This window comes from Mastigoproctus giganteus, chromosome 1, assembly GCF_048544385.1.
Source record: "Mastigoproctus giganteus isolate SK-2022 chromosome 1, ASM4854438v1, whole genome shotgun sequence".
Lineage (NCBI taxonomy): Eukaryota > Metazoa > Arthropoda > Arachnida > Uropygi > Thelyphonidae > Mastigoproctus > Mastigoproctus giganteus.
The window spans coordinates 74,534,023-74,557,180 of NC_143575.1; the positions used below are offsets into that span (position 1 = coordinate 74,534,023).

At 36.4% G+C, this 23,158-nt stretch overlaps 1 protein-coding gene across 1 annotated transcript in view; it reads right to left on the reverse strand.

Annotated features, from left to right (window-relative positions):
* LOC150090891 (lysosome membrane protein 2-like) overlaps positions 1–23,158 on the reverse strand; it is a 101,189-nt gene that overhangs the window by 39,967 nt on the left and 38,064 nt on the right. The window contains exon 2 of the mRNA XM_090376335.1: positions 16,073–16,133. Coding sequence (XP_090232461.1) covers positions 16,073–16,133 — 61 coding nt within the window. The remainder of the gene's footprint in view (positions 1–16,072; positions 16,134–23,158) is intronic.

The window sequence follows — 23,158 nt, forward strand, 5'->3', positions numbered from 1 at the left end:
TGCGTTATCATCCTCTGAATTGATTTGGTTTTACCTCCGATGCCATTTCTACCAAATCCACTTCACCAGCCTCTTTTCTACCAGCAATTCTTGAACATCTTCAGTAATCATATTTTTATTTTAGGAGCATCAGCGACTAAGGCCATGTTACTCTGTATATATTGTCTATAAACTGCATGTGTTCTGTAGTCAATTTTGTTTTGCTGGACGAAAAACCATGCTACCTTTGCCCAAGCCCGACTAACTCAACCACGTTGTGAAAAAGACCCAGAAAAATTCCTCCTGTCATCGACAGGATTTGAACTCAATTCTTTTCAACCCAATGAGGGCAATTCTATCAACTGTGCTAGCCACGTGGGCTTCAGTATTCATATTATCAAAACCTTCCCCTCCTACCAACATAGCAAGTTCTACTATCACACCGATTCCGTTTTCTGCCGGTTTGATCATATTTCCTGAATGAACTGACTCCGACCATACATTTTTCCACACGCACTTAACATTGACGGTTTTACTTCTTTCAGCGATAAAGCTACAATTCTGATACAGTCTACACTGAGAAATGTTTCCATGCCTCAATTACTTCAATAGATTTGGAATCAATGTTTTCTAAAATCCATTGTAATGATTTTTTGATGTAATAAGTTTTAAAGGTAGATATAATACCTTTATAATAACTGGATGAAAGAAATTATATTAACCCAGTACAACTGTGGCAGTAGGAACATAACTTCAATGTTTGGATGACTTAAATCTTTTGGATGGCCTGGTGTGATATCCAATAGTAATAAAACTTTGAAATCTAGATTTTTCCACAAGCACAAGTTCAATAGCACAGAACGTAATATGGTGATTTTCCAGAAAAATAAAATAGAGGAATTTCTCTTTTTTTTTTTTTTTTAGACTAGCAAGTCAATAGCGGGGATTCAAAGAGTGGAAATGTTGAAAAATTACATCCAACATAATAACAGGATTTCCCAGGGTTTTTTTTTTTTTTTATGTGAACCCCAAACACGAGAGGTATTAGAACCTATAGTACTTAGTACCGTGCTTGGGTTAGAGGTTGAGAAGACGAAAGAAGATATTTGTTGACATTGGACTTGAACTTCTGTAGATTGTAATTTTCAGGAAATACGTATGAAGGAAGGTTGTTCCAGAAAACGGCAGTTGAATGAATAAATGAGGAAGATGAAAAATTGGTTCTGTGGGTTTGAAATTGGACAGTAAATGGATGTTGGCTGGTGGCGGCACGTGTTCGGACCGTTTTGAAAGAGAGCAGGAATTATAGAAGCCAATTCGGAAGAACAGTGCCCATGGAAGTATCTGTAGAAGAGGCATGCAGCAGAAACAGTACGTCTATGAGAAAGCGAGTGGAGAAACACTGTTAGATATGAATCATTAATTAACCTAACTGCCCTCTTCTGAATGGAATCAAGAAGCCTGAGAGAGGTTTTGGGGGCACCACCCCAGATGTGGGAACACTATTCCATAGCAGGGCGGATTTGCGATTTATACAGAGTGAGCAGCTGTTTGGAAGAAAAGTAACGCCGAGAGCGAAAGAGAAAACCAAGTTTTTTAGATGCAGAGTAACTTAATTTTGAGGCATCTATGAATAAACGCCATTCATCTGACTTATGTATGACAATGACACCTAGTTCTTTCAGAAGTCCAATAATGTCTTTGCAAGCACACATACTGTCCTCCATAGCAAAATAGTTCGAAAACTTTTCATGTCTTTTTCGAAACACTGAAATCTTTGGGGCTGTTTATGATTGGAGGATAGATTTACAGCCCCAAGAACATGTCACAACATGTTTGCAAGATAGATTTACAACTCTGAGAACACGTGACAATCAGTTAATACTTGGAAACCTTGATGAAGTTTATAAAAATCCTCACCGAAATCGCTGTGTGCTCTCTTCAAATGTAAATAGTTGTATCGGAATGTGAACCTAAGAACCATAGGTAGAAGTCTGATTATGTTTATCACAAGAAAATCGAGGCCAAAATTAAGAGAATTAGCTTATATCTGTTAAAATAAATCATCAGTGTCACATAAATACTGGCTAGATTATGCGAAATTGACATTTTGGTAAAACATAACTCCCTCTGTATTTAATGAACTGTGAGGTGATGTGAAACTATCATGGTGATTTTCGAAATCTATGCACAAAAATTGGTTAAAAACAGCATTTAATTTCCTGGAGGTAAAAATTGTATTGGCTAGTATTATTTAACACTTGTAGCTATGAACAAAGCATGTACAGTATTTATTCAAAGAAATTAGGTGTATTTATTAGCCCACCTTTGAATAATCATTGCTTCAATTTATGTGGAAAACTTTCTACTAACTTCTAGTTGAAAGCTGGTTGTATTGTGCTCCAAGTCTTTAAAGCATTTTGGAGGTTCACTTATCAAGGCCTTGTCCTAATTCTGTGTTCCAAAGATGTTAAACTGAGTTAATATTGAATCTCTATGCTGGCCACTGCAGTTTCCTCACAGCCCAAACAATTCAAAGCATACATTTATAATTCTCCTTTGTGACATGAATCATGATGGAAGATGCAAGAGCCACTTAATAAAATTGCAATGTTTTAGAGCATGTTATTAGTCAGAACATCAGTATAAGATGTGATATTCATGGCACCATACACTGTGACCAGTGGATGTAGTTCGTACTACAAAACACATTCCAAGACCACACTATCCTACTCACCCGCCCCAATTTCACAGATGATGATATGGAAACAGGGAAAGGATAGTAAACATTCTCCAGGCATCCTCCATATCCAAACACATCCATTAGATTGGAAGCACGTGTAGTGCGACTCATCACACCAGAGGACTGATTTCAATTGATCGAACAGACCAGGTTTGGTGCATCTTGCACCATCCCAATCCTCGCTTTTTTTTTTTTTTTTCCAAATACCTGTGGGCTGCAACTCTTCTATGAAAATTCTTAAATTCATGGTAACATTGTGTCATCAAAACACTCCAAGGTCTGGCTGTGACTGCTCACAGCTCAAACTCAGGTTCTCTATGGTGTGATTGGCAAGAGGAAGCAACCAACAGTCTTAGGGCATGATGTCAGTCAGTGTTTTTTTTTAAGTGTCTGATCATTTGGCTCAGTGTCCGCTTCTGGACATCAGTTTTTTAGCACAATGTGAACTGTCAAATTATGAATACGTATTTTATTCCTGAATGACAGTCCACACAGACATTTTCTCCCTACAATACCCAACTATAACTCCTTTCTGAAGTTCTTTCTATTTTTTCATCATCTGGCATACATATTTGAAATGAAGTTAGGCTAACCATCGTTCACCTTTATTGGCCAAAATGTGCATATTTCGTCGTCTCACAATTTACTGAAATCAGAGAGTTTTCCCATTACATTTTGTATGATAGTGAATATAATTTTATCAGTTGTATAATGAATCAATCATAAATGATTCAGAAATATTCTGGTACAAAAATAAAAAAATTCATAAAATTGACTAAAATTAAAAATTAAATATAATTTTAATCTCGAAAATTAAATATTTTTATAAAAATATAAAATTATAAATTATTTGAAAAATTTTTATTTATTGACTAAACACAAGCAGTTTAGCTATTGTTTAGCATAGCTTAACTATGTTACACCTTTGATTTATATACTGCGGCAGCTCATCAAATGACCTCTTTACAACTGTTTTGTCTGAATGTTGTCAAGACCACCTACTATCTGATGACGGACCAGCTAGTCCTGGAACAGGCTATCACACAGTGTCTCATCTTTTAAAGAAATGGCTGATTAACCTTTCAAAGAGGGGCTATCAGTTTAAAACTAGTGCAACTCATTGCTCAGGTGGGAAGGAGCAGCAGTGCGTAGCACACGCTTCTTGATTAGACCAGGGTTCGAGCCCGTGATGGGCTCGTCATACAAATACGGAGGATGCAGAAAGGTCAGGGAATGACCACCGCATATCCCGGAGCAATATGGCCTTAGTTGCTAATGCACCTAAAATCCAAATAACAAACAAACAAGCAACTCTTTGCAACGACAAGTTTGTTCTGCCACGAGAATTAAGAACCATTGCATTATCATGCAGTTTAAATTCTGATGGCTACAAAAACAGATTAAAGGACAAGAAAGTTCAGCAAACATCTTATTTCTCTCTTTACATCATTTTGCATGAATTAAACAAATGTAACTACGAAAAATTTTATTTTGTTTCTCAGAGCAAAACTGGAGTTACAATTAATAAGCTTTCGGCTGGGAGGCAGCCTTCTTCAGATTGAATACATGAATGGCAGTTGGAATAGAGATGTGCACTGCCAGGATGGTGCGTGAGGCGCGTGGTTAATTGTTTGTTGATGTTTGTGGCTGTGACATATGGTGGTGACGTGGCCAGCGTTTGTCTATGGATAGAATTACTGCCTCTGTGATGGGGTTAACTTGGCAACCACTGTTCCTGTTCAAAGAGGCATCCGAGCATTTTATATTTAACGATTCCAACAAACAATTAACCACGCGCCTCACGCACCATCCTGGCAGTGCACATCTCTATTCCAACTGCCATTCATGTATTCAATCTGAAGAAGGCTGCCTCCCAGCCGAAAGCTTATTAATTGTAACTCCAGTTTTGCTCTGAGAAACAAAATAAAATTTTTCGTAATGAATCCAGAGCACGTAGGCCTTTTTTACTACAAATGTAACTGTTGATATCAGTGCTGGATTGCCATCTTAATATTTCCAGATTGTTGTTGTTGTTTGTTTTTTTAGGAGTATTAGCAACTAAGGCCATATTGCTCCGGGGATATGCGGTAGTCATTCCCTGACCTTTCCGCATCCTCTGTATTTGGTGGTGACGGGCTCGAATCCTGGTCTAATCAAGAAGCGTATGCTACACACTGCTGCTCCTGCCCACCTGGCTACAGAGGCACCTTTCCAGATTGTAAAATGCTGATGTTTTTTATAAAATGTGCTAGATTTCACCTGTGTGCTGCGAGTATGCTTGAAGTGTGCCGTGAAAAATGCAAATAAAAAAAAATGAATAAATCCAAATTTTATAATAAAATTTAATTCAAACAGAAATTCATTTACTGAGCGGAAGGTGCTCGGATTGGCTGCGTCACATCTGAGGGCATTCCAGCAGTCAGTGTGACATCATGTTTTGATTCCTAGTACTAGATCTGTTCACCAAATACTACACAAATGATAAGTGTATTATTAAACGTACCCAACAGAAATAAGTTTACGTTTGTGAATGAGTATGGTAATGATTTTAATGTGTAGTGTGCCACAAAATTTTAGCATCTTTAAAAGTGTGCCACAGCAACGAAAAGGTTAAGAAACACTGGTTTACTGTATAATTAAGTTAACAAATTTTTTGGTGAGTTGCTGTAGGTAAACAGGATAACAACAGTTAGTGGATTCAGCTGCATCTTTTTTCTTAGATTAGAAATCCAGATGCAGCAAACTCTTTCACTAACTGCACTGTTTGGCAGGAACAGCAAGAATTAAATCCCACCCATTTTCCCACAAAGGGGAGGAATGTACCTGGGAAAGACTGGATGAATCCATATACCCTAAAATGTTACCTGCCATCTTGACCCAAATGATACTGTATCATTTATGAAAATTTGCATATTGTTTCACATTGAAATAAACTACGAAACCATTTCACAACAGCTTCGGAATTGGGTGGGGGATTTGCATCCCCCATTTAAAATTCTAAATACTCAATCATTTCTTTTGAAGATCATACTTAGTAGTTGGCTGTATAGAGAAATGACGCACTTGTACTAACTTACATGTCATTTCTTTTTAATGATATGAATGTACATTTTGAAAAAATAATTTTAATAAACAGTGAAAAATACATGATGATGATTTTATATGAGTGACAATAAGCTACCTAAATTATACACAAATTCTGAATTTCCAGCAATGAATGCAATCCTAAAGGGCTAGTGTTCTTTTAAGCTGCAATTTTTAGGAAACGTTTAGTGGTTTTGCACTCAAAAGATTCGATTTTTTTGTGTTGTTTCAATTTCTTATTCTGCATCACTGCGTGAAAACTGCATAATCAGAAGTGCAATATAAGCACTATATAAATAATAAGAGATAATTCTGAAATATAAAAAGGACATTTATTTCTTACACTTTTCACTGGCACCCCACATTAAGAAAGAGAGAGTTAAAAAAAGATAACTTTTGCATATGTACATGATTTATAAAACTATCAGTAGTAGAGTAGGGTTGTATGAATTCAATTTTCACAATAAAAATGGATACATACCTCATAATTTAGCAAATAATGTTAGTTAGAAAAAAAACTTATTTCACATTAGTCTTTATTTAATTTATGATTTATCATATTTTTGGTACTACTGTATTAAGTTATTTATAATCAAAAAAATAGAACCACACCCAATCTGCAAGATTAAGTACTGAAACCCGAACCGTATTATGGGTAACTCACAAGGTACCAGACTCGATGCAGGGTTCACCCATACATCAAACTATAAATACGCTTGATACATGACAGTGCCTGTAGTTGCTGTGATTCGCAATAGAAAGAAGACACAAATATCGATTGGTAGTCGGTATGTACTGAAAAGAGAAATTAGATGAAGACAATCTTTAGAATAAACACATTCGATATGAGTCTAACTTAGATCTAACAATATTGCCACAAACACTTGCTAACTTGAATTTGTTTGTTTATATTGATTTTTGAAAGCCAGAAAACTAATGTCTAAAGGAGGATGCAACTTTGGAAAGCTGAACTATCTGGATTAAAGACAGATATGCGGTAACCTTATTAGTTCGGTACTGGACCAAATTACACTCCACACCTCACGACAGCTGGAATGTCACTTGAAGGACAACAGGTGACACTTTCAGAGGCTGACTGGGGAAACCCCAGTGGGCTGATGTGATTTTGGCCATCAACACTAGTATGAGACCCGCACAAATTTGCCCCATGGCAGCATACTGCTGTGCATGCCAGCAATATGCTGCCACGCACAGTTCAACAAATTTAGGTGACATGTTTTTTTTTTTTTTTAATTTAGACATCATTAGTTGATCACACTACATTAAATTTATACTTTTAATTTTAGCTTTTGTTCCCTTATGGATTAGAATACATCTGCAGATTACAAAAGCATACATCACAATTACCCCTCCCCCTTTGAGAAACTTGAAAGATTAGCAAAATAGGATTTAGAAGGGACCCCCCCCCCACCATGAACATTGTACTACAAAAACTGTCTTTACACAGGGCTTGGAATGGAGGTCGGGATACCATCCGTACTCTTTCACGTGGTAAAACAGCGTACTCTTATTTTTCACTTATAGAAGCCGAACGTACTCTTTTTGAAACTTTGAAATTATAAAATAAAAAAATCAGTTGGATGCCCATCTCAAATCTTGCACAACTGTGTACAACATGCTTTTGATGGTCTACCAATCGATACTGAATCTTTGATCATGAAAATTTATAACTACTTTTCCATTTATACTATCCGAACCAAGGCTCTAAAAGCCTTCTGCGATTTTGTTGAGGTAGATTATCAAATATTGCTTTCTCATGCCAGGTGGCTGTCATTATTTCCTTGCATACACAGAGTGTTACAAATGTATCCAGCACTTCAAAGCTACTTTCTGTAGCAGGAACATCCACCAGTATTAATAAAATTATTTTTTGAAAATCCATTAAACCAAAGTTATTTATGGTTCGTTCACTCGCTCATGAACGTTTTTCATTGCAATATTGTGAGGATTGAAAATGAAAAAAATAATTTAATAGAAATCATGGACATTTTAGAAGTGCGGAAGATATTTTACTTGCTCGAAAGTCTCAAGAATTTCTTCCGCTCAAAGTAAAAGAAATTTTAAGAATTAATTGTAATGAACCAAGATCCGGCAGTACAAAGGGCAATATAAAAAACGTATATGTCGGATCTTTGAAATATTCAAAACTAGACATCTCTAGAAGAATTTAAAAATTTTAAATGGATGAAATTACAGGACAAGCCAAATTGGGATGAAATAAAAAAAAAAAAAAAAAACTTGTATATTTAAAATCGGAAACTATAGAAATCAATGATGCTTTACTATTCGACCAATTTTCTAATTTAAATAAATTTTTGGATAATGTGAACACCAACGCTGAAAACTTTCTATGAAAAAAATCATTGGATAAATGATTTTTATCCATTCAAAAATGTGAATAAAACTGTGAGTTTGGAGTTTTTAAAAATACACTGTGCTGCCACTTTATTAGGTACACCCCTGCTATGCACACAAATGGTTCGTCCCACAACGTTGCAAGTCACATGACCACAGTTGTGGATATCAATGCAGCAGAATTATCTTTCTAGTATCATTTAAGCATGCAAACCATAGCAAGAATGGGGAAAATGGAATGATCTAACAGACTTCAAATGTGGCATGGTAGTAGGTACAAGATGTGCTGGACAAAGCATCTCTGAAACGGCAGTTCTGAACTTTTCACACACCAGTTTCAAGGGTGTATTGAGAATGGTGCAACGAACAGAAAACATCCTCTCAACATCACTCCTATGGAAGAAAATCACTTGCCGATGAGAGAGGTCAGAGGAAGATGGCTAGAATTGCACAAGAACAGATTGGCCACAATGTCGCACATCACGTCAGAATAAAACCTTGGTGACCAGAACAAAATATCACAATGGACCACTAGTCGCACTCTGTCACGAATGGGCTACAACAGCCGATGGCCACATCAAGTACCTTTGTTATCAACGAAAATAAGAGAGCACACCTGTGGGCACAGCAACACCAGCAGTGGACTATTGAGGATTGGAAAACAGTTGCTTGGTCTGACGAGTAGAAGATCCTGGTGCATCATGTTGATGGAAGGCTCAGAATTTGGCAAAAACAACATGAATCCATGAACCCATCATGTCTGACGACTACTGTGAAAGGTGGTGAGGGCAGTGTTATGGTATAGGGAATGTTTTCTTGGCACACGTTGGGTCCATTGATACCCATAGATTCATGTCTGAATGCCACATCGTTGCTGACCAAGTGCATCTGTTCATGTTGACAGTTTATCCTCAGTCGGATGGTTACTTCCAGCAGGATAATGCACCGGTGCACAAAGCTCGAATCACTATGGAATGGTTCCAGGAACATGACAATGACTTTTCTTTGCTGCAGTGGCCCGCTGCCCGCTCAGTCCCCTGGATCTCAATCCTATTGAACATCTTTGGGATGAGCTGGAAAGGACTGTTCGCTGCAGGCCTACACCTCCATCGAATCTCAAGGAACTGCTTGACACACTCATGTCTGCATGGTACTCCATTCCTGCACAATATTTTCAGCATCTTGTTCAATCCATACCTAGACGAATTCAGGCTGTTTTGAAAGCTAAAGGAGGCTCAACACGCTACTAGGTAGGTGTACCTAATAAAGTGGCAGCACAGTGTATGTTCTTTCGTTTTTGCAATACCAAGCCACAATGCTAATGTTGAAAGAATCTTTATGATGATGAATGCTCAATGGACTGATGAAAGAAATAGATTGGCTGTCGGCTCCGTGAAAAACTTGTTAATGGTTCAGTATAATTTCAAAGAATTTGATTGCTTACAATTTTACAATTATTGTATGGGGAACCAAAAAATGTTAGCCGAAGTTCGAAGTAAGGCAAAATATTCATTCAATTAAAACTTTATATTTATATTACAGATTTTGTTAAAGCTCTAATTATTGATCTCTTTGATAGTTGTTTATTGCAAAAGCATTTGCAATGTAGATAATTACCTACTTTAATTTGTGATACTAATAAAACTTTAATATTTTCGCTAATAAAAATTAGGTTCTACAATTTTTATTTGAAATTACTGTCGGCCCCGCCCGCTCCCTGATCTGTACTGTACTGTACTATTTTCTTATGATCCAGGGATGGTAACTCAGTGGAACGCCGTTACCATTCGTCATACGTACGAGCACAGAGTAGTACGCATGTATCGTAAGGTACACGCCACGCGCTAACTACTTTTGCTCTAATATCCAGACGAATGTTCTGCTTCGTAAAATTTTCCCATTTACAGTTCTGTTTTGCATAATTTCGTAATGGAAAATCAGCCTCATAATATAAACGGTTTTAGTCCTTACCCCAAAAAAGGCACTAAAAGTTTTTCTTTTTTTTTGCCATTTTCAGAAAAGAGCTAACAAACGAAAGACGGAAAAGAATAAAATAAGTGAAAGTCAAAAAAATACACTGTTATCCATATCTGTACTGTACATTACGTCGTTTTTAAAAAATTCCGAAGCCATGCGCAATTTTCCAATTTCCGTCGGAGCTGTTTTACACGTGAAGGGCTGGGCCGCAAACTTTTAATCAACAGCAAGGGAGGATACTTGATTTTAACTTTTGTTCCTCCACAGATTAATCTGCGTTCGGTAAGGGATATCCTCACTCAAATTGTTAAAAAAAAAAAAAAAAATCCAAACTATACGTGACTTTCTAATTTACATCAATGATATTGCCAAATTATTATCCTGGAGATTTGTATTTACAGAACAGAGGATGCATAGCTATTACGAAATAAAGTACGATGTAGTTTTATGCTGCTGCAAACCAATGAATGTGCAAATCACCAAAAAAGAATTACATTTATTTGCTATGATTGATTTTCTTCATTTAGTGTACAGTAATGCTAAACCCTTACCATGACGCAGGGCCGCCGCAAGTGGGTAGGCGAGATAAGAGTCGCTTACGGGCGGCAGTTCAGGAGGGCGACAAAAATTTTTTTGACATATACAAGTCGGACCTTTGTTTAACGAACTTCTTTATTGAGAAATTTGATATTTAGTGATTTTTTTAATTACCCTGGGTAATTACATTTTTAATAGTTTCAGTAGAACGAAGAAAATTTCCATATAACGGACGGACGGATTACCAGAGACTTTACTGGGAACTCATTGTTCGCACCTATTGAGTCAATTACTGCTGCTGCTAAGCACTAATTAAGAGCCAAAGGGTTTACCATTCTGCAACTTAGTGTTACTCTTAAAACCTATCTAATCGCTTGTTCCACGTAGCCAGAAGTCGCGCTGGTCATCTGATTGGTTTTATACAATCAGCACGACTTCCATCGTTTACCAGTATTCAACACGACAGGCAAATAATTCATTTGAAATAAATACAGTACATAAAATTGCAGGCACATTAATTTGTTTATCCTGATCTGTGTTTCATATTTATATTTTTCAGTTGTAAAATCTTCTTTAGAGAAGCATGTCAATGAAGCCCTGAACCTGCCTGAGGGCAGGTTCAGGGCTTCATTGACATGCTTCTCTATCTTGTGCTATACTTTTAATTCCTGCATAATTTCCTCTTACCGTCCAATCCAGCATTTCAGTTCTTCTCCCAACAATTCTCTTCCCACACATCTACCCTTCACTGCCTTTCCTCTTCTCAACACATGCCCTATAAAGTTATTTTGTGTCCTTAATTCTTTACAAACGTTCTCTCATCTATTTTCCGCAAAATCTCATTCTGTCCACCCTTTCTATTCTCTTCCACACCTACCGCATATCTCGAAAGCTTCTAGACGTCTGATCTCCTCTTTCCCAGTGTCCATGTCTCGGAGCCATGTAGTCCATATTAATGTTTTCATCATTTGTTTTCTTAATTCCTCCTTGAAATTTCTTCTCAATGGTTATTTTCTGTTACTAAATGTTTCTTTCCCATTGTAATTCTTGTTTTTATTTCTTCCAGGCTTTATCCAATTTCTGTCATTATGCTTCCCAAGTATCTGTCGATCTGTTTCAATATTATTTCATCTAATGTTGTATTGATTCTTCTCCCTGGCCACTTTGAAATTAACTTTACCTTGGTTTTATTGATGTTAATCTTCATACGTTACTCATTTATTGTGCTGTTCAAGATGTCCAAGGAGCTCTGTAATTCTTCATTATTAGCAATCAATATCTAGTCATCTGCAAATCTTATTGTCCTTATCTTTCCACTTTTACACCTGCTTTCTGCTCTTCTTTGAATTCTTTCATCAGTGCTTCTGCGTATAAATCAAATAGTACGGGGGACATGGAACATTCTTGCCTTACACGCCTGCAAAAGGGTAATCACGGAATATTTTCAGGAAAATAGAACGGAGGAAGCATTCCAAAAAATTCTCGATTCGGCTAATAATATGGCTACTATCAATGGAATTAGTAATGGCCGCATGGTGCAAGAAAGCCTATGGCTTATGCTGCACCACCCAAAAAAAAAAAAAAAATCCGAACAAAACAATGATAAAAACAAAAAAAAAAATAACTAAATAATAATAATTAATAAATAAAAAAAAATAAAATAAAAAATAAATAAAAAGGAAATTAAACCTATCATCCTATGCGCTTCCCTTACCCGAAAGTACTATCCAGATGACCTTTGAATTTCCCCAAACTGTCGGCCTCTACCACCCATGAAGGCAACTTATTCCAGTAATTTATAACTCGCTGGCTAAAATAAAACTATGCCACTTCGTTTACAGAAGTAAGCACTGTAGGGAAAAGATTGAAAAGACGTCATTTTGATTATGAACGTAGAGAGGAAGCTATTCAGGATCCGCAACAAAATTTCAAAATTAATTTTTTTCTTTCAAATTATGGACACAATAATTTTCTCGTTAACTGAAAGGTTTAGAAACATAACAGAATATGCAAAAATATTTTATATTTCTGAATTTAAAAAAATGGTAATATAATGATTTCTTAAATCTTTGCAAAGATTTACATAATCCATTAAGTGACATTGATCATAACGAATCTGATATTGATGGTTCAGCATTATTTGAAGAACTTAGAGTACCTCAAATTTATATTAAAGACAATGGTTACTCCATTTGAAGTGTTACAATATATTTTCAAAAACAATTTTACAGATACTTTTTCAAATGTAGCAGTTGCATTAAAAATTTATGAAATGAGGGGAACAAATGGGTGCTCTTAACCAAGAAAGACTTAAGTTCTGCAAATTGCAGCTTCTGGAGACTAGGCGCCTGTGAGGTGTTCTGATTGAGGCATATAAGGTCTTGAATGGGTTGAACAGGCTCAATGTTGATGGGATTCTTGCTCAGATTACGCACTTGGAGAGCATAAATTCAAATTGAGGAAAGACAGTTGTAGAAGAAATGTTCTGAAATTTGCATTTAGCCAGCGAGTGGTTGAAGGTGGAACATACTTCTATCTGTTGTTGTGGAAGTTGATAGCTTAAATAAATTCAAGCAAGAACTGGACAAACTTTTGGAGGGGTTGGGGAGGTGAATGGGAAATCGTTTTTTTTTTTTTTTTTTTCTTATTTTGGCTGATGCTTTATAAGTTTGCTTTCTTGCATCATATGCCACTACTAATGCTAATGCCGATTTTTCTGATTTTAGACAATTTTTCCACTTTCAGTTGGATCAGGTGAACGGAGTTTTTAAAAATTAAAATTAATGAAAAATTATTTACGATAGGCAATGTGTCAACGACTCTCTAATTTGGCAATAATTTGAATGGAACGTGATCATTTGGAACAAATAAACATAAATGAAATAATTAATAAATTCGCATCTTTTAAAGCAAGGAAACAGATTTGTATAATTTTTCTTTTATTTTATTATTCCGATAGAATAAGATTACTGTGATTTAGAATTAAGTTTATTTCCAGAATTTCAGAATGATTTTGTTATTTTTGTTTGTTGTTTCATTATATTATATGTGAGATACTGTATGTTGTAATTCTTTTCTTTTTCAATAAATTAATAGTAATTATTTACGTCTTATTTTATTTTTTAATCGAAATATTTTGGGGCGGCAAATTGGATTTCGTTTACTGGCGGCACATGGGGTCGCAGCGGCCCTGCCATGACGAGAAACGTAGTCAATGCAGAAACGTCCAAATAAAGTTAAAAACTCTTTGTATTTTTAGCAAGGCAAAGGTGTGTGTGGAATGGCTGCCAAAGATTATTCCGAAAGCTTCTGCATTACCTATGAAGCATGATCACTACATTGGTCCATAGAAAGGCGAAAGCACGCATTACTAGCTCTCGGGTTACAATAGAAATACAACACAAAACAAAACTTCTTAAAACAGACACAACTACACAGAAAAATAAAGTGGGCTAGTTATTGTTTTATGGCACACTGGCATCTAAGGCTATAATGCGCCAATCGAAATGGGCCAGTAAATCAGGATCTCTTATAATGGGGAGGGGAGAAGATTTTCGTTTGCAGATGATACAAAGATTGGTATTGTAGTTAATGACAGTATGCTACTGCAACAGGATCGAGAAAAATTAGGCAGATGGGCTGAGAAATGGCAATTGAAGTTTAACATTGACAGATGCAAGGTATTGATTGGCAGCAGCAGCAATCCCAGATTAATACCAATTGTGTGGAACTACACCCAAGGTAGTGAAAAATAAAAAAGATCTCGGGATAATTGTGCAGCCAGATTGAAGTTCTCTGAGCAATGCAGACAGGCTGTCAGGCAGCTCATGGGATTGTGTCAATGATGTTAAACAAAAACTTTGCTAGCAAGGATAAGGAAGTGATTATCTTTTTGTATAAAGCCATGGTTAGGCCGCATTTTGAGTATTGTATACAGGTCTGTAGGACTCACTTTAGGAAGGAAGTAGATCTGCTGGAACGGATGCAGAGAAGGGCAACCAGATTGGTGGAGCGAACGAACGGATGCTGAAGAAAGACTTCTGTTCTGCAACTTGCAGTATCTGGAAACTAGGCGCCTGTGTGAGATCTGATCGTGGTGTTTACGGCCGTGAGTAAGCTAAATGTTCATGCATTGTTCATCTTGCTAAGACTACATACGTGGTATAAATTCAATTCAATTTGAATTTATACCACGAGGGTTGACCTTCAGCCAGCGAGTGAAAAGTGGGTGGTTTGAATAAATTCAAGGGAAAACTAGACAAATTCTTGGAGGGTATGGATCTGTGAAGTTTTTTTTGGCTGATGCTTTATAAACTTGCTTTCTTGCCGCTACTAATACTACTGAAAAGAATCGAATAAGGATTGGGGGGGATGGTGATTAATCCGCCTGAGTAATCAAACTTGTTAATGTTGAAGGGCTGATTTCCGTTAAATTGGCACTATAAAATGTCTTTTTTATTATTACTCAGAACTACTTACGATTTGACATTAAAAAAATAATAATACACTACTCTTATTTGCTGTATTTTTTTAATGGAAATCACAAACATGAATGGTATTAGAAACTATTACTTAGAACAGTGCAGGTAATGTTTGTGTCGGAAAAGCATACGATCAGGGATGGTCGCAAGCAGGGCCGGATTTTCCATTAGGCTTCCTAGGTAGAGTCCTAGGGCCTACTAATGAAGGGAAAAATTAAAAAAAAAAGTTTTCGAAAACCATTCCTACGCGTGATATTTCTTTGCAGTCGACTCTAGGAGTTTCAGTTCAATTTAATACGCAATCTAGCGACTGTTCTCGAAACTAGAAGAATTGAAGGGATGGTTGCTCCATCTATTGAGGTGATTTATCGTTTATTATAGTTGAAATGAAACTTGGACGGATTCGCAGTCAAAGTGTTAAAATAGAAGACACATTTTACCCTTTTTTTTAGCACATTTCGGAATAAAAGTGCCTAGGGCCTACAAACACCAAAATCCACCTCTGGTCCCAGCTAAGGCTTAATGATTCCCAGGTATGCTGCTTTAGTCCCCGCCTTTAGAAAATTCTAGAACCTCCTCTGTATACCATGATAAATGGGTTGTCATCAAACCATTTTCAGTATGCTGCTACTCAGTTTCACGAGGTGGGCTTTGGTTTATACGTGAAAGTATTATGTGGAAGTGTCCAATTATTTGCCTCGGTGTAGGTCAAGCATAGGCTTACCCACGTAGAAGGCCAAACCTTCCCCCCCCCCCCAGAACATTTTGAGAGTTAGTTGTACTGTCATATCCTGACACTTGTAAAGCTATCAATGAGAAAATACAACCACCAAAACAAAATTTATGGGTGGGCCAATATTTTAAACCAACATTTTGGTTTAAAACTGCTCCCAACTTTTCCCACTTCTTTTCCTCTCATACTGGCTGTTACGCCATCCCATTTTGACCACACTGATCTGAAAATCAGAAGAAAAAAAGTTTTATTTCAATACTTTACAGTTTCCCACAATGCTGACTTTAAAAATAAAAAAACACTTTATTTTATTATATCTGGGTTTTACTCTAATTGTAAAATGTATTTTCATTGTCATATTATATTACTGCTTTGGGATTTTAAGCATTTCTACACACACCAGCGTCACCCTAAAAGAGTAATGGAACTAGCTGAAAATTAGCATGTCAGTATATCTTGATGACAATTGCTCAACCTCTGCAAATGAAGTTTAGAGCAATATGGTCAAAAATTTATCGACGACAATATATTTTTACATCCACATTTCTGTATAATATCAATGGTCATTAAAGTGACCAGTCCAGGTAAGAGGGTGTAGAGACAACACAAGAAATGTTCAATCAACTGTCACCTACATTAATCAAATTGCACGGCCCATCGTTAACAATTGCGTTTTAAAAAAAAACTGTCTGGCAGGGTTGGTTGTTTCAAACACAGTAAGAATTTTCATTTTTATTATGCTCTTTCGTAACTGGAAATTTGATTGCCCTAAGAAACTGCGATTCTAATTTGTGAATAGCTTATCAGCACTTCCTCGAAAGCCATATTGAGTAATCACAGCTGAAATCCTTTGCAGAACAAGAATAAATTTTTTTTCCTCTCGATTATAATCGATAACGTGCCGATTTTGCATGTTATCGATTTGAAAGGATAAAAGGATAGCATAAATTTTACACGGAAAACAAATAGCATTTTTTCTAATACCTAATAACAAAGCAAGTCACCACCGCCACTGAACAAATTCGCCATTGCTCTATCTTAGAAGCCGTTATCCCTTACTTTAAATTTAGATCAGCCCCAGGTATATCAAAAGACAAATATTTCATCATTCAGTTATATATTCCAACAAGAAATGGCCACAAAAACTGTGTTCTGATTTAATTTTTAAGGGAAGGGCCCCTGCACGAGTATTAATTCCCCACCACTCATTCTGTGCACCCCATTTTTGAAAAATAACAGCCAAGATAGCTTTTGTACACAGATCCACTGAGTTAAAAAAAAAAAAAAAACCCTCACCACACGATGAACTCAGCACACTACCCTTGATTTCAATAATGGCTATCTGGTTAGCCGCTACGTGAACGAAAACAAGGAATCTGAAAAGGGAAGAACTAGAATATTTCAACCGTAAGAATGAAATTGTGCAGAATCTAACGTACTGTGTCGAAAATACTACCGAGTATTAGTGAGTATTAGTCTTGTTCCTAACTGTGACAATCACGTTAAAAATAAAAGAAAGGAATTTTGGACGAGGTCATCAGTCGAATTAACAATTCGAAAATATCTGATCCAGATAAGCATCAAATTGAAATGGAAGGTAGCGGCAGAAATAACATCTTGAACAATAATTTCCAATTCAAGTAAAAATAAAAAGTTATCATTTTCAACTAATGGCAAAAAAAGCATTTTTCGGAACTAATACAGAGATGTGTTTTTTTACCGTTTGTTCATTACCTGCCCTACAGTCACTACTTTATCAACTTTTTAAACAGAAAAGAGTGAAAATAACGTACAACTAAACTTGACTTAGAGTATCTATTACTAGGAGGAAGAGTAAAAAGTGAATAACAAATCATTCACGAAAAAAAGGCAGCTTCAACTTCTAGTTTTTTACTACTAAATTAATGGCAAAAATGTACTCAGTTCACTCTAAATGAAGTTTGCAGTCACAAAACTTCTGCTCTGTTCAAATCACTTAAGCAAGTCTTTTAGAATATCATGGCATTGAAAATTTACTATTCTGATCAAATGAAATAAAAACTACCTGAAATGGACTTCTTTACACCAGCACTGCTAACCACAAAGTAACAAACACAGTCAAGTGCTTTTGCGCCCCCTGTTGGTTCTTATGTGAAATATCAAGAAATAAGAAGACTTCTTAGCAGTACTAAATAGACACGAGGTAGTATCCCCACTCGATGTACAAAGAGCATCAGGTGGGGGTACCACCCGATATATCCCCCATTCCCCCTTCAATATTCAACCCACGGGGAAAAAACCCCGTGTGTTGAATTTTGAAGAGAAAATGTGTAGATGTTTGCGCCCCTTCGGTATGTTCTAAGGTCGGTTTTGGGTCTGTGAGGGGAAACCGGAGTTCCCGGCGAAAACCTCACGGCCCGGCCTGAGACCGACTAACTCTAGGTACTGAGCTGAAAATCCGCGAATAATTCTTAACTACCGTCAGCTGGGCTCGAACCCAGCTACTCCGCTACACTCAGCACAGCCTAGCATCTTGCTAATATGGCTACCGGACCCCGAGAACATTTATTTCAAAAGTGTGATTTATTTCTTCATATTGGAACAAGAATAGGTTTACATTAGGCTTTATACTTGACTTGGCGGTGAACGAGTATTCAGATCAGTAATAGCTTACTGATCTGAATACTCGTTCTAATAATGAAGTTATTATTGCAGAAAATATTTTAATGACATGCATTAAAATAAGCTATAAAGTAACTATATTTTATTTAACTATATTCCCTTATAAGCTATAAAGCAACTATATTTTATTTATTTTTTTCCCGTGAAGTTCAAAAATTCTAGTATACACAAGATTTTCGAAGGAATATACCATAAAAATCACTGAATTATACGGTATATTCCAAAATTTAGTGGGCGAAGCATCCCTCAGTTAGTGAACGGAACCACGGAAATAATTATGTACTGTTTAGCTTGTAAAGGCTATGTACCCATCTGAGATAATTGTAAAAATAATTTGCCAATAGATGGCGCCGCTGTTTGATTACAAATATCAATGTCACCAAGAAAACTATTTTGTTAACCGTCGAAATATAATTGTAAGCGAAGAGGAAAAATTGATACGCAATATTAAGAGGATACCAATCATAGAGTATTTGTTATTAATTTAATTTTTTATCAGAGTGTGCATTTTGTATTTTGTAAATTGATGTATATGCAAATACATCATAATTAATAAATGCAGAGAAATTATTCTTTCATTATCACTGCATAAAAGCAGACTACCAATTATCGTTTGCATAATTTCAATTAATATTATTATTGTAGGCAGCGAGCACCCGAGGTTTTTCTTTAGGGTGCTGTGGATTCAGAGTAGCTGCCTCACGTAGAGAAAATTACCAGTTTTATTTTTTCGCTTTTATCGTGTCTCTTTTGGGGGAGTTAAGCTAGGAAGATTTCCCCCAAGTACACTTCAGATTGTAAGCATAGCAATATATATTTATTCATGATTAATCTTTTTTATATATATTTTGCTAACTGAACTGCAAATTTAATATGCTTTGCGATTCTCCAACTGTTGCGCTTATCTAAGTTAAAGTTTTCGAGAATAGTTCCATTTTATAGAATATAACGGAAATAGGTCATAAAATGTTCTAGAGATGCTCACAAGAATAACACCAGTTTCCGCACATTTACCACTATTTCACGCAATTTATGTTTCATTTGCGCGGAATGTTGATGATACAAGTGTCACTAATCTCTTATACTTTGTCACATTTGGTTTCAGGTATTTACTGAAACAATGATAATAAAATAATGTTTACTGATTAAACATCAGTTAAAAACTCTGTCGCTCTATATTCAAATAATGGCTGCCGAGAGCCATTACATAAAAATATGTGTCCCGTTTAATGTTACCAGGTTACTTCCTCATAAAAACGGACAGCTATCGGTTCCACATATCTGCAACTTCCGGCTTCGTGTTAGTACACTTCAAATACAGTAGATGTTTTCAAAATTTAAAGCAATATCAGTTTCAATTACTAGTGAGGTTACCAGGTTGCCACCCCAGGAAATCCGGAGAGCTATCAGGTTCACATATCCGCAGTTTCGCTTTCGTTTATATGAGACTTGCAACTCGTACGAAACTTCCAGTTTCACGCATTTCCTCAATTAATTCAAACTAGATAAGCATGCTGTAATGGTTTCAATAAAAATACTAAACACACAAGGAAAGTTTTTTTTTTTTTTGGAGGGGCGAGTTCTCACTGACAGAGGCAGTGGCGCCTTATACCTTCATGGGGCCCAAAGCAAAATGGAATTTGGGGGCCCACCTCAGACCAGTCTTGGATATTCAATCAAGATTGGTTGATAAGATTGTGGCTACCTCCTGTGTACTGCCTTAAAGAACATAGTCCTACCTAAACAGCAGCAATGGTTGCAAAATAAACTTGAAAGAACAACTATAGAAAAGTTGAGTATAATTTTAAAAATTAAAATAACAAACATATGAAATGATAATAAAACTTAATTACGAAATACTGGATATCTACATGATGAATATTAACCTTTGTTCAATGTACATTTCAATGAAACCTTTGTTTCATTGAAATGCCCGACACTTGGCAATCCATTCATCATCATCAGCCATTTTCAATCCACTGCAGGATGAAAGCCTCTCCAGTAAGTGGTCATATTGTAAAGTGGGTTGGGTTGTTTCACGCCAAGGAAGCTCATTTTCAAGTATTTAAAAACAATAATATCAATGCTAAATATTATACAAATAAGAGAAAATCCTATTTTATTTATTTATTTTTTGCCAAACTTCCGTGCTCTAACTGTATATTCAATTTTTAATGCTCACATTCAGGGTTTATCAGCGTCTCTAGTGAGCAGAAACGTAACTAAAAATTTTGAAACCTATGGCAAAGTATCAGAAATGCACCCTTTGATTTCATATAAATAATTAATTTCTATAGTGTTAATTAATTATAAATTTATTAAATTATAAAAAATAATTATCGTGAGATGGTACTTTTATAATAATGATTTAGATAATGACAACTGCCATATTTTTAAAAATAAATTCTAAATTCAATTATTCGTGTTTTTTTTTTTTTTAAATTACATTCAGCGTCTGCCCCTATAAAGCCAAAGACGCTTTATAGGGGCAAACAGTAACAACAGCATAGTTGACAGACGGCTAGTGATCAGTCTACCGCAGTGGTTTTCAACTGGGGTGCCGCGGCACCTTAGATGGCCGCAACATTCCAGGGGTGCCATGTAATTTGGGTTTAAGTTACTTAAACTTAAAAAAAATAAGTATTTATTTCATTATAAAAAGGTGTACGGTACCTTTTTAATTTTTTTTATCTATAATTGATGTTTATTTAGTACCTATATATAAAGAATAAAATTATTATATATTATATATAATTTGTACTACGAGTCGTAATTTTGTTTATAGTTTTATTATTGTAATAACTATCATATAAATTTTTTTAATATTACACACACATAGAATCGGATCTAACAGGCAGAAAATTGAGTAGGGGTGCCACAAAATAAAATAAATTACTTAGGAGTGCCCTTATTAAAAAAAAAAAAAAAAGAAAAAGGTCGAAAACCACTGGTCTAGCGTGTATAAGCAAATTATAACATTGTGACAGCATATTCGTCACGTAGATATCAAATCAAAGGTCAGCTTGGCTCCTCGCCGAGTAAAAGAGGGACCTCAAAAAAAGTGCATTTTAAAATTTTGTTAAAAAATCCAGCAACAAAAAAGGAAAAAAAAAAAAAAAAAAACCAGCTATCCGTTTGTCCGATTTTGAGTTAAATTTTTTCCCGAACAGAGTAGTTGTTGAAAACCACACTATTCGGCCGAAAAAACTGTGCGTTTGGTAACACTATAAGGCCTCTGTAGCCGAGTGGTCAGGAGCGGGAATGCAGTAGCACGCTCTTTGAGTAGACCGGGGTTCAAACCCCTGACTGCTAAATACGGTCGATCTGCCAACCCGCACTGGACCAGCTAGTTAGTTAGTTAGTTATTTGGTTTTTAGGAGCATTAGCAACTAAGGCCATATTGCTCCGGGATATGCGGTGGTCATTCCCTGACCTGACCTTTCCGCATCCTCCGAATTTGGTGGTGGGGGGCTCGAACCCCGATCTAATCAAGAAGCGTGTGCTACGCACTGCTGCTCCTTCCCACCTGGCTACGGAGGCGCCCACTAGACCAGCGTGGCAGATTATGGTCCATTTCCCTCAGCACGAATTGTTGAGGAGGCTTCCTTCCTGCAGTGGGATGATAATAGCTGCAGTGTTTTAAAAGCAGTGGCGTAACTAGGGTTGATGGCGCTAAGGGCAAATAAAAAAAATAGCGCCCCTTGAAAACTGTTCTTTTGAAATTTTTGCATTTTTTAACCATAAAAAGGCGTCCTCCAAATTTGGCGCCCAGGGCACCTGCCTCTAGTTACGCCACTAACTATAAGAACTTGTGTGCACGATTAAACAACTCTACCACAGCACAAGTTTATCATTTTGAATTATAGTAAACATAATACAAATTTTCTGGTCAGCTCAAATGCGTGCGGTAATGTACCCTCGCGTTTGACCACTTGCTGTGTTAAGAATGCCTGAATATTTTGATGTACATGTACGATATTCTGTGTTTAATTTTTTTTTTTTTTTTTTTTGACAGAAGGTTGGCAACCTTGATCCCCAACAAGACACTGCCATTGACAGTTGTCACAAAGACAAGACAGGCATGTTCATTTGTTTACGAGTATAGTGTATAGTTTTTCTTGTCTAGCGCCACCGAGGGTTCCCCCTACATACTGCAAAGTGTGCTTTGTGACGCAGTAAAAACTCTGTAAATGTCATAGATAGGGTAAGTATTTGCACTAGTTTTCAGCGGCTCACATCTGGTGAGTATGAGCTTGACACACATAATAATAATAAAAAAATAATAATAATAAAATAAATAGTCTGTTTATACTCCGGCACGACAACCAAGTCAGTAGAGTTTACAATAAATCGTCAATACAAATATTTATCGTATTTAGTAGTCATGGGCTTGAACGCTGGTCCACTCAAGGAACGCGTGCTATGCACTCTCACTCCTGACCACTGGGCTACGTCAGACCTAATAGTGTATTGTAGTGTTATGTTATGTTTGTCTGTTGTTCCTACGGCATTTAGCCGCCAGGGCCCCTAGTGGAACCCCGCGTTCCGTCCACCGCCTCGGGGAGACAGCCTACCAGCTACAGTAGA